The sequence below is a fragment of the Myotis nattereri genome (assembly GCF_964212035.1).
Source record: "Myotis nattereri genome assembly, chromosome: X".
NCBI classification, from domain to species: Eukaryota; Metazoa; Chordata; class Mammalia; order Chiroptera; family Vespertilionidae; genus Myotis; species Myotis nattereri.
In genome coordinates this window covers 19,102,486-19,114,920 of record NC_138078.1, presented here as the reverse complement: position 1 = coordinate 19,114,920, position 12,435 = coordinate 19,102,486, and the positions used below count along the sequence as shown (strand labels likewise).

Sequence of the window (12,435 nt, the reverse complement as noted above, 5' to 3'; positions counted from 1 at the left end):
GGGTGAGATGGTAGGGGCATGGGGTAGGGTCTTGGTCTAATAGAGTTTGGGTGTGGTGGTGGGTATTGGGGAGTGGAGTCTTGGTCTAATCGGGACGGGGTCTTGGTCTAATGGGGTTTGGGGAGTGTGAGTCGGTATGTGGGAGGTGGGGTCTTGGTCTAATGGGGGTTGGAGGTGGAGTGAGTCGGTGTGTGAGGGGTGGTGTGAGTTAGTTTGTGGGGGGTGAGCCTTGACCTAATGGGGATTGGGGGGTGGTGTGAGTCAGTGTGTGGGAGTCGGGTCTTGGTCTATTGGGGTTTGGGGGGGTGTGAGTCGGTGTGTGTGGGGTGGGTCTTGGTCTAATGGGGGTTGGGGGGTGTTGGTGGGGTGGTTGGGGAGTGGAGTGTTGGTCTAACGGGAGTGGGGTTTGGAGACCTGGTCTAATCGGGGTTGGGTCTTGTTCTAATGGGGGTTGGGGGTCTTGGTGTGAGTTGGGGTGTGGGGGTTGGGGTCTTGGTCTAATGGGATGAAATGGTAGGGGCATAGGGGTGAGTGTGTGGGTGGGATCTTGGTCTAAAGGGGGTGAGATGGTAGGGGCATAGGGGTGAGGGTGGGTGTGGGGTCTTGGTCTAATGGGGGTGAGATGGTAGGACATAGGGGGTTGGGTGGGGGTGGGGTCTTGGGCTAATGGAGGTGGGGGTGGAGGTGGGTCTTGGTCTAATGAGGGTGAGATGGTGGGGCACCGGGGTGGGGGTGGGGTCTTGATCTAATTGGGGTTGGGGTGTGGTGGGGGGGGTTGGGGAATGGAGTGTTGGTCTAATGGGAGTGGGGGTTGGAGTCTTGGTCTAATCAGGGTGGGGTTTTGATCTAATGGGGGTTGGAGGTCATGGTGTGAGTTGGGTGTGGGGGGTGGGGTCTTGGTCTAATGGGGGTTGAGGGGTGGTGGGGGGGTTGGGGAGTGGAGTGTTGGTCTAATGGGAGTGGGGGTTAGAGTCTTGGTCTAATCGGGGTAAGATCTTGGTCTAATGGGGGTTGGGGGGTGAGGTCTTGTTCTAATGGGCGTTGGGGGGTGGTGAGGGGGGGTTGGGGAGTGGAGTGTTGGTCTAATGGGAGTGGCGGTTGGAGTCTTGGTGTAATCGGGGTGGGGTCTTGGTCTAATGGGGGTAAGATGGTGGGGCATAGGGGTGGGGGTGGGAGTGGGGTCTTGATCTAATAGGGTTTGGTGGGTGGTGGTGGGGTTCGGGAGTGGAGTGTTGGTCTAATGTGCGTGGGGTTGTAGTCTTGGTCTAATCGGGGTAAGGTCTTGGTGTAATGGGGTTTGGGGGGTGGTGTGAGTCAGTTTGTGGGGGGTGAGGTCTTGTTCTAATGGGCGTTGGGGGGTGGTGAGGGGGGGTTGGGGAGTGGAGTGTTGGTCTAATGGGAGTGGCGGTTGGAGTCTTGGTCTAATCGGGTTGGGGTCTTGGTCTATTGGGGTTTGGGGGGGTGTGAGTCAGTGTGTGGGGGTGGGGTCTTGGTCTAATGGGGGTGGGGGTTGTTGGTGGGGGGGTTGGGGAGTGGAGTGTTGGTCTAATTGGAGTGGGGGTTGGAGCCTTGGTCTAATCGGGGTCGGGTCTTAGTCTAATTGGGGTTGGGGATCAGGGTGTGAGTTTGGGTGTGGGGGTTGGGGTCTTGGTCTAAAGGGGGTGAGATGGTAGGGCCATAGGGGTCAGGGTGGGTGTGGGATCTTGGTCTAATGGGGGTGAGATGGTAGGACATAGAGGGTGGGGTGGGGGTGGGGTCTTGGGCTAATGGGAGTGGCGGTTGGAGTCTTGGTGTATTCGGGGTGGGGTCTTGGTCTAATGGGGGTGAGATGGTGGGGCATAGGGGTGGGGGTGGGAGTGGGGTCTTGATCTAATAGGGTTTGGTGGGTGGTGGTGGGTTCAGGAATGGAGTGTTAGTCTAATGGGCGTGGGGGTTGGAGTCTTGGTCTAATCGGGGTAAGGTCTTGGTGTAATGGGGGTTGGGGGTCATGGTGTGAGTTGGGGTTTGGGGGTGGGGTCGTGGTCTAATGGGGTGAGATGTTAGGGGTATGGGGTGAGGCTGGAGGTGGGGTCTTGGTCTAATGGGGGTGAGATGGTAGGGGCATAGGGGTGAGGGTGGGGGTGGGTTTTGGTCTATGGGGTTTGGGGGGTGGAGTGAGTCGGTGTGTGGTGTCTTGGTCTAATGGGGGTTGAGGGGTGGTGGAGGGGTTTGGGGAGTGGAGTGTTGGTCTAATGGAAGTGGGGGTTAGAGTCTTGGTCTAATCGGGTTGGGGTCTTAGTCTAATGGGGGTTGGGGGGTGGTGTGAGTCAGTTTGTGGGGGGTGGGGTCTTTGTCTAATGGGGGTCATGGTGTGAGTCAGTGTGTGGGGGGTGGGATCTTGGTCTATTGGGGTTTGGGGTGGTGTGAGTCGGTGTGTGTGGGGTGGGGTCTTAGTCTAATGGGGGTTGAGTGGTGGTGGTGTGGGGCTTGGGGAGTGGAGTGTTGGTCTAATAGGAGTGGGGTTTGGAGCCTTGGTCTAATTGGGGTGGGGTCTTGGTCTAATGGGGTTTGGTGGTCATGGTGTGAGTTGGGTTGTAGGTGTGGGATCTTGGTCTAATGGGGGTTGGGAGTCATGGTGTGAGTTGGGGTGTGGGGTGTGGGGTCTTGGTGTAGTTGGGTGAGATGGTAGGGCCATAGGGGTGAGGGTGGGGGGTGGGTTCTTGGTCTAATGGGGGTTGGGGGGTGGTGGGGGGTTGGGGAGTGGAGTGTTGGTCTAATGGTAGTGGGGGTTGGAGTGTTGGTCTAATCAGTGTGGGGTCTTGGTCTAATGAGGTGAGATGGTAGGGGCATAGGGAGTGGAGGTATGGTCTTGGTCTAATGGGGTTTAGCTGGTAGGTTCATAGGGATGGGAGTGGGGGTGTGGTCTTTGTCTAATGGGGGTTGGAGGGGTGGTGGGGATTTGGGGAATGGAGCCTTGGTCTAATGGAAGTGGGAGGTAGAGTCTTGGTCTAATGAGGATGAGATGATAGGGGCATAGGGGATGAGGGTTGGGTCTTTGTCTAATGAGGGTGAGATGATAGGGGCATAAGGGTGGGGGTGTGGTGGCATCTTGGTCTAATGGGGATGAGATGGTAGGGGCATAGGGGTGGGGGTGTGGTCTTGGTCTAATGGGGGAGAGATGGTAGGGGCATATGGGGTAGGGGTGGGGTCTTGGTCTAATGGGGGTTGGGGGGGTGGGGGTTTGGGGAGTGGAATCTTGGTCTAATGGAAGTGGGGGTGGTGGGGGGTTGGGGTGGAGTCTTGGCTTAATGGGAGTTGGAGGGTGGTGGAGGTTTGGGGGTGAGGTCTTGGTCTAATGGGGGTGAGATGGTTGGGTCATAGGGGGTGGGGGTGTGGTCTTGGTCTAATGGGGGTGGAGGTGGGGGTGGGGTCTTGGTCTAACGGGGGTTGGGTGTTGGTCAGGGGGTTTGGAGTGGAGTCTTGGTTTATGGGAGTTGTGGGGTCATGGGGGGTGGGAGCTGGAGTCTTGGTCTAATAGGGGTTGGGGGGTGGTGGGGGTGTTGGGAAGTGTTGGTCTAATGGGAGTAGGGGTTGGAGTCTTGATCTAATCAGTGTGGGGTCTTGGTATAATGGGGGTTGGGGGTCATGGTGTGATTTGGGGTGTGGGGTGGGGTCTTGGTCTAATGGGGTGAGATGGTAGGGGCTTAGGGGGTGGGGGGGTCTTGGTCTAATGGGGGTTAGGGGGTTGGGGGGATTGAGGGTGGAGTCTTGGTCTAATGGATGTGGAGGGGAGGTTTGGGGGTGGAGTCTTGGTCTAATGGGGGTTGTGGGGTGGTGGGGGCATGGGGGTGTGGTCTTGGTCTAATAGGCGTGGGGGTTCTTGGTCTCAGGTGTTGGGGGGTCTTGGTCTAATGGGGGTCGGGGGTCTTTTTCTAATGGGGGTCTTGGTCTAATGCGGGTGGGGGGTTCTTGATCTAATGAAGGTGGGGGTTCTTGGTCTCATGGGGGTGGGGGCTTTTGGTCTAATGGGGGTCAGGGTTTTCGTCTAATGGAGATGGGGGTTCTTGGTTTCATGGGGGTGGGCAATCTTGGTCAAATGGGGTGGCCATAGGAGTTAGGACAGAAAACCCTAATAATTACTTAGGACAAAGGGATCCCATAAGACACTGCTCCTGATGTAGCTCTAGAAGCCCATGCCAGCAGGGTGATGAGGTAGGGCTCTCCCTCACTTCCCTCAGGCCTCACAGGGGTAAGGCCATTGGGGTACGGAGTTTAGTTCACAGTGGAGAGGGGAGGAGGCCGGGCCCTGCCAACAGTGGGTCCACAGGATGATCCTGTGAAGGAGAGGATCCTCCACCTCAGAACACAGGGGACCCGCAGAGCCTGACCCCGCCAGCCCTGCTCTCAGCCCAAGGTGCACCCTCACTTCCTCTGCAGGGTCATAGGGCGGAGCAGGAGCCCTGTGGGTGCCTGGATCACTGCCCTCAGACCCTGCAGACATGGCCGGGGTTAAGGTCCAGGTGCTATGTCCCTGCTGAGGGCGCACACGCCATCTTACTCTCCCTCCTCCAGGGGCCCACATCACCTCCTCTCCTGCCACACGGGTTCCCGCTGCCCCTGGCCAGTGTCATCATGCCTCGGGGGAAGAAGAGTAAGCGCCGGGCCCGAGAGAGACGCCGACAGGCCCAGCTGGAGTCTGGAAGAGTCCTGAGTGCTCACACCTCTGCAGAGGAGGGGGATAAGTCCTCCTCCTCCTCTTCGTCTGAGGTTTCTTCCCTGGGCAGCCCTGAGCCTGCGCTGTCCCAGGAGCCTCAGGGAGCCGCAGCAGCCATTAGCTCTCCCCGCAAGGCAAGAATCGCGTGGCCATGTCTTGATACCACTACCACCAGCACCGAGAGCCAAAGCGAGAGCCAAAGCGAGAGCCAAAGCGAGGAAAGTGCAGGTGCTGCCCAGGCAGGTGCCGCCCAGGCAGGTGGCTCCCAGGAAGGTGCCTCCCAGGAAGGTGCCTGCCAGGCAGAGCCGCGGTCTGATGAATCCCGCAGGAGCCCTCTAGACCAGAAGGCGATGCTGCTGGCGCAGTTCATGCTGCGCAAGTATAACATGAAGCAGCCCATCACCAAGGAAGACATGATGAAGCATGTCGTCAGGAAGCACAAGTCCTACTTCCAGGAGATCCTCAAGAGAGCCTCCGAGCTGATGGTGCTGGCCTTCGGCATTGATGTGAAGGAAGCCGACCCGGCCGGGCACGGCTATGTCCTGGTCAGCAAGCTGCATCACAGCGGGGATAGCAGTCTGCACGGGCAGATCATGCCCAAGAAGGGCCTCCTGATGACCATCCTCTGTGTGATCTTCATGAAGGGCAACCGCGCCCCTGAGGAAGAGATCTGGGATGTCCTCAATGCGATGGGCATACATGCTGGAAAGGAGCACAACCTCCATGGAGACCCCATGAAGCTCATCACAGAAGAGCTGGTGAAAGAAGGCTACCTGGAGTTCCGCCAGGTGCTCCACAGTGATCCCCCGAGCCACGAGTTCCTGTGGGGCCCACAAGCCTACGCGGAAACCAGCAAGATGGAAGTGCTGGAGTTCTTAGCCAAGCTTCACGGTACCCAGCCCAGCGCCTTCCCACACTGGTACGAAGAAGCCCTGCAGGATGAGCTGGAGAGAACCCGCCAAAGATTCGAGGCGGTGATTCGTGCTGCCTCTCCAGCCTGTGATCTTTCCAGCACCCGTTTCAACAACCCCCACATGTATTGAAATCTGAAGCACTTCCCTCACTCTGGCTTGAAGTGTTGGTGGGGGGTGGGGGGTGCTGGGGAAATGCAGAGCACGTCATATCTGTGCTCCTGTTCTGTTATTAAACGATTGCTTTACCTATTGTTGCTGAGTGTTTTCAAATGCTGTTCTTTAAAACAAGTGTAACTAGTGTCAGAATCTAAATGCACAAATGATATTGGTTGTGGATTGAACGTTGTTTATGAGGCTTAAGTAAGAGTTTTGCTTTATACTGAAGAAATGGAGTAACCTTCCATCTTACATAGTGATCTGGAACAAGACAACATGGCATTAGAAATGTATTTCCTTAGAAATGTAACAGAAAGAAGTGGCAAAATAGTTGTGATCAAAAAATGTATTGAAATCGGAAGCACTTCCCTCACTTTGTGCTTTAAATGGTGTGGGATTGGTTAGTGCTGGGGGGAACGCAGTGCACATCATATCTGTGCTCCTGTCCTGTTATTAAATGATTGCTTTATCTTTTTGTTTCTGAATGTTTTCAAATGTTGTTCATTAAAACAAGTTTCATTAACATCAGAATCTAAGTGCACAAATGATATTGGTTATGGGTTTAACGTTGTTTATGAGGCTTAAGACTAAGAGTTTTGCTTTTTACTAAAAAATGGAGTAACCTTCTGTCTTACATAGTGATCTGGAACAAGACAACATGGCATTAGAAATGTATTTTCTTAGAAATGTAACAGAAAGAAGTGGCAAAATAGTTGTGATCAAAAAATCCAGAGAAAAGTAAAAAATGATCAATTCTTGGTTTCCCTTATTTCTTGTGTTCTGCTGTTCTATAAAATAAAAGTTATATACTTGCACTTGCTTTGTTTATTCAAGTACATAACAGAAATGAAATCATGATGAATTGTTACTGCCTTTTTTTAAAAAAAAAAATTCTCAAACATTAATTGAGCCTCTGCTCTTGGGAAGGCTCCATGGTGGTGGTGGTGGGGGGAGGGCGAGGGGGGGAGGATGGTGAGAAAAAGAAGACAGAGCTACTGTCCCTAGAATGATGGAGGCTAGAACCAGCTATGGTAAAAGGAAGATGGTGAGATACCTCTAAGACAATAATCCAGTGAAAAGTATGAGGAGGGGAGAAGAGGGAGGTTGTGATAAGAGCAGACAACCTGGGGTCTTGGGAAGCGTCAGTCCTTTCAGTGGGCGGTGATGCTATGTGGAGGCGGGTGGAGCCTCAGAGGAGGGTGTGAGTGTGGTGAGCCAGGGCCAGACCCTTGCGTGGTGGGTCTCAGAGTTGAGGAGCTAAGCCTCCAGAGGACTGCTTTTAGCAGCGACTGGGATCCTGGATGAAGCAGAGAGAACTCTCCCCCTGCAGCGGGGATGGAAGGTGCCCTGGGCTTTGGGCCCAGAGCAGGAGAACACAAGGCACAGACTCATCTCCAGGGAGTTTCTGAGAAATCAGGGCAGTACTTCCTCAGGGTGGGATGCCAGGGAGCCACTGTGCTGGCGCCCCTTGCCCTGGGCTGGGAGAAACAGGGTGTGCTCCATAAAAAGGCATCTTAGCTAGTTTATCTTGAGTAAAATTTGTCAACCTCTAAGGGAGGCCTTGATTTTGGGTGAGCTTAAATGAATGGAAAATGGGGTGATTCTGAGCAAAGGGCAGCTGGGAGGGAGGAAAGGAGAGTTGTTTTTGATACACATTTTAGGAGCTTTGTGTTATATGCAGATGAGGGGCATTCCCTAACATCCCAACTAAATACTATGTCCTCTAAGAGGAATGATTTGCTGAGGTATTTTTTCTTGCTAAGCAGAATTTTTGGCAGAGTTGTTAGCTGTTCTTTAGCACTGCATATATCTCCTGGATTAACACAACAACAATACAAAGAAAAAAATCTCAGCAGCAGGGTGGGTCTTATTTACGGTCCAAGAAAATCACAGTAGTAATTGCCATTCTTTACAATCTCAATGCACACCAGTCACTGTGCCAGGTGCTTTACACACACCACACACACCCCAACAGTCCCAGAAGGAAGGAGGCACCAAGCCCAAGTCATTGATGAGGAATCCGAGGCTCAGAGGGTTTGGAAAGGTTCAGCATTCACAAGGCTAGTGAGTGACAGAGCCCTAGTCTGAATTGGTGAAGAACCCACCCTGCTCCACTCCTCCCAGCCTTGTGTCCATTCATTCATTTCTCTTCTCACTATTCCATGATGTTTCTCAGATGGTAGGAAGCAGAGGCCTGTGGCTAAAGTACTGAGAGCAAGCCTGAAGAAGGGGTGAAAATGAGAATGAAGCACAATGTAGGGATTGTCTATGGTTCATTTACCCAGGGACCTCCTGCCCCCTCCCCTGAGGCTCCCGGAGAGCCCCTACCACCCCCTTGGCTCCTTGATAGCTGACTCTGCCCTGAGCCCAGCACAAGTGTCCAGTCCCAGCCCTTTCCTGCATTACAGCGCCCTTCCCCTGGGTCTTCCCAGTGTGCCTGCCTCCTGTCCACACTGGAGCCTGTCCTGCCATCCAGCTCTTCTCCACATCCTCCCCTGCAGGCTGCACCCTGCTCCCCTGAACACACCATGCCCCTGCCTCCCCAACCTGGAGCACCCCAACTCCCTGCAGAGCCCCTCCTTCACTGTGGACCCCTCTGACAGCAGCGGCCCTTTCCATGCAATTCCTCACTTCAGGTGGGGACGTTTGCACACCTCTCCTCAGCCCCTCTGGGTGCCTCCATCACATTCTCAGGGTTTTCAATCTGCTGATAACTAGAGTCTGATTTGGCACAGAATCCACTGGTTCTTTGCAGTAGAATTTTATTTTTTTATTTTTTTAATTTATTTTTTAAAATATATTTTATTGATTTTTTTTTACAGAGAGGAAAGGAGAGGGATAGAGAGCCAGAAACACCGATGAGAGAGAAACATTGATCTGCTGCCTCCTGCACACCCCCTACTGGGGATGTGCCCACAACCAAGGTACATGCCCTTGACCGGCATCGAACCTGGGACCCTTCAGTCCGCAGGCCAACGCTCTATCCACTGAGCCAAACCGGTTAGAGCTGCAGTAGAATTTTAATTTTTACCTTGTTGGTCAACAGGAAGCAAAGTTTATCATTTCCAGACCAAGGCATTTGAGAGTCAGTGTGCTTGCTTTCTGTTCAGTTCAGCGGCAAACATTGAGAGCCTGTGTTGAGATGTGGAATCACATGCATTGGAGCAGCCTGCATCCCTGGGCCACTTGACAGCATGGACCTCACCTGCCCATGCCAAATTTAATGTGCATAAAAACAAACTTTTGTAGTGTTAGGTCATTCAAATTTTAGGGTTCTTCCATTACATTCGCTAGAAGTTACTTATCTGAATAACACATGGTTACTATTTATGTTGTTAGCCTTACTCAGCCTAATTGCCACAGAAATAGTGCATATATTTTTTATGCTAAAAATAGGCAATCATGGCCCTGCCTCCTTTCTATAGTCCTGTAAAATTCAGGCCCTGTTAAGTAACCACAAATACAAACCCTGTGTGTATAATTTTTAAATTTTTTTCTAGACTTTTTCTTACATATATGTGCTAGCATAGTACACTGTTGATAACTTCCTTCCAAAATGTCTCCAGTGAGCAGTGAGACAAACTCCTGAGGGATCACAGTAGGGTGGTAACCCCATTCTCACTCCAGCTTACCATAAAAATTGTTTCTATATTGCTTCTACACGGTACTTCACTTGTGATAAATAGGTTTTATCACTCCTACCAGATCAGAAGTTCTTTTTAAAAAATATATATTTTATTAATTTTTTGCAGACAGGAAGGGAGAGGGATAGAGAGTTAGAGACATCGATGAGAGAGAAACATCGATCAGCTGCATCCTGCACACCCCCTACTGCGGATGTGCCTGCAACCAAGGTACATGCCCTTGACTAGAATCGAACCTGGGACCCTTCAGTCTGCAGGCTGATGCTCTATCCACTGAGCTAAACTAGTTAGGGCAAATCAGAAGTTCTTGAGGGTTCATGTTGGCATCTCTCTTAGAGTGGCCAGGAAAAAGAGCCAACTGAACAACACCTAATACACACAAGGTTACATTTATAAGAAATGATACTGTATAAAACTAAGTAGACCACAGGAAGTAACTTCAAATACCAATCCATTAAGCAAGTACCAAACATAACACAAAATATTCATAGGTACTATTATTCTACTTACTATAGCAATAATACATATACAGTAAATTTAAAGCATACTTAAGAAGTAATTGCTCAAAAGAAAAAGAAAAAAAGAAGAAATTGCTCATTTATATTTTTGTACATCCTTTGATAGATGTTATTACTTCCATTGTTAATACTCTTCTATCTTTTCATAATTAGTCAATTACCAAAATTATAATGCATTAAGCACAAGTCCAGGAAGTTTGCAAGGTAAACATGCAAAATCAACTTTATCTCTATATAGTAGCAATGAACATGTAGACAATAAAATTAAAAATACAACAGAATGTGAAATTGCTGAAAAAAATGAAATGCTTAGGTGGAAATCAAACAAAATATGTGCAGGCCTTGTAATCTGAAACTACAACAAACTGATTTTAAAAATCTAAGATATAAAGAAATGGTGAGACATACCATGATCATGTATCACAAGACTCAACATAGTAAAATAAACATTTCCATTCTTCCCAAATTGATATATTGCTTTAATCCTATTCCTAACAAATTATAACAATGTTTTTTAAAGATACAGACAAGATTATTCTAATATGTATATAATAAGAATAAGGAAGTAGAATAAAAATTATGAGCTTGCAAGAATCACTCTGCCTAATTTCAATGCATATTATATAGCTACAGTGATCACAACAGTGTGAAACTGAGGGATAGACACAGACCATTGGAACAGAAAGAATACCAAAAATAGCCCCCAGTACAGGCAACTGATCTATACTAATAAAAGAGAAACATGCAAATTGTGTCACTCCACTATGCCCACCAGCCAATTAGATGAGTATGCAAATTAATCCAACAAAGATGGTGGTTAATTTGCATACACAGGCATGGAGTGAAGACTGAAGACAACATAGAATGAAGCTAAGCGCTGAAGAAGGGAGTGAAGCTGCGGAGAAGCAAGCAGGGCAGCGGAGATGGGAGGGAAGCAAGCGGGGTGGTGGATGTGGGAGTGAAGCCTGCCTCAGCGGATTTGGCTCCCTTCTCTGCTTCACTCCAGCCACAGGAAGCCCTATTCTTGCAGGAATCTTCCTGCAATGGGCCTCTAGTTTTTTATAAAGCTGGAAGAGCAATTTAATGGAGAAAAAATAAACTTTTTAATAAATGGTGCTCTAGCAATGGGATATCCATAGACAAAAATATAAACTTCTATTTAAATCTCACAACTTATACAAAAATTAGCTTATACTGGATCATACATTGAAATGTAATTTTTTTTTCAAAATAGCAGCAATAAGGTCTAGCCTCAGTACCAACAACAAGACCCATAAAGGAAAAATTTGATAATTTAGACTCCATATTATTTAAAGATTTTACTATTTAAAATGTTTCATCCTCAGGTAAGAGTATGAACAGACATGTTACAGATTTGGAGAAAATATATTTTTAAAATATATTTTTATTGATTTCTGAGAGGAATGGAGAGGGAGAGAGAGATAGAAACATCAGTGATGAGAGAGAATTGTGCCTTGACTGGGAATCAAACCATGATCTCCTGGTTCATAGGTTGTTGTTCAACCACTCAGCCACACCAGCTGGGCCAGAGAAAATATTTTCAAATCATATATTTTATAAAAGATTAGTATCTAGTAATAGAAAGGAAACAATAAAAGTAAGTTCTCTGAGTGACATAGTAAGAAATACAAAGAGAAAATAGAAAAAGCTAAAACTTTTTGGGGGGCATGGGGAATGGGTGGAGGGGAGGAAGGGGACTTACATAAACCTCTGGCTGGACTGATTAAGAAAAAACCCAGATGAAAAAGAAGAAACATGGATTCAATAAAAGCGATGGAAAAAGGAAATCCTCATGCCAAATCCCAGCAACACGTACATAATGATATTAATAACTTTATGCTATAAATATTGATCTATGAAAAGAGAAAATTCCAAGGAAGACATAGCTTGATGAACAATAAAACTTACAAAATCTCAATTGCCTGATAACTTGTAAATAAATTATGTCTATCATAAAATGCCTTCCTACAAACGAATCTCATGTGCTAGTGACTACAGCCATTTCACACAAGCTGTTCCAAATAGTAGAAATAGTAAAAATGTTTCCCAAAATGCTTTGTGTGACCCCTATAAACATTACACCAAAATGATAAGGAAAATGAAAGTTAGAAAAATCAATGGTATATATGCCTTATGAATTCCTGCTTCACCCCAAAAGCACAACTTATATTTGACAAACAAAAAACAAAGCTACTTCAGCTATAGCAACCCCAGGAACATCCTGGGTTTAAACCAAGAATGAAATCTAGTGAGATAAAAAATCTCAGCATTAAACAACTATCATGAAACAAAGGGCAAAATCATATCACCATCACAATAGAGAGAAACAATATACCCAAGTTTATCAACCAGTAAGGATTTAAAAAATACTTTAAAAGTACAGCACATAGCCTGACTGGCATGGTTCAGTGGTTGAGTGTCAAGATTCCTTGTCAGGGCATATGCTTGGGTTGTGCGCTTGATCCCAGTGTGGGGCATGCAGGAGGCAG

At 48.6% G+C, this 12,435-nt stretch overlaps 1 protein-coding gene across 1 annotated transcript; it reads left to right on the top strand.

The window, feature by feature from the left end:
- Positions 1 to 4,611: 4,611 nt before the first annotated feature.
- Positions 4,612 to 5,736, top strand: LOC308511527 (melanoma-associated antigen B18-like; the record flags this gene model as incomplete). The annotated part of the gene is made up of 1 exon (XM_081081551.1): positions 4,612 to 5,736. The coding sequence occupies one exon, from the start codon at positions 4,612 to 4,614 to the stop codon at positions 5,734 to 5,736; it is 1,125 nt and encodes a 374-aa protein (XP_080937677.1).
- Positions 5,737 to 12,435: the final 6,699 nt, after the last annotated feature.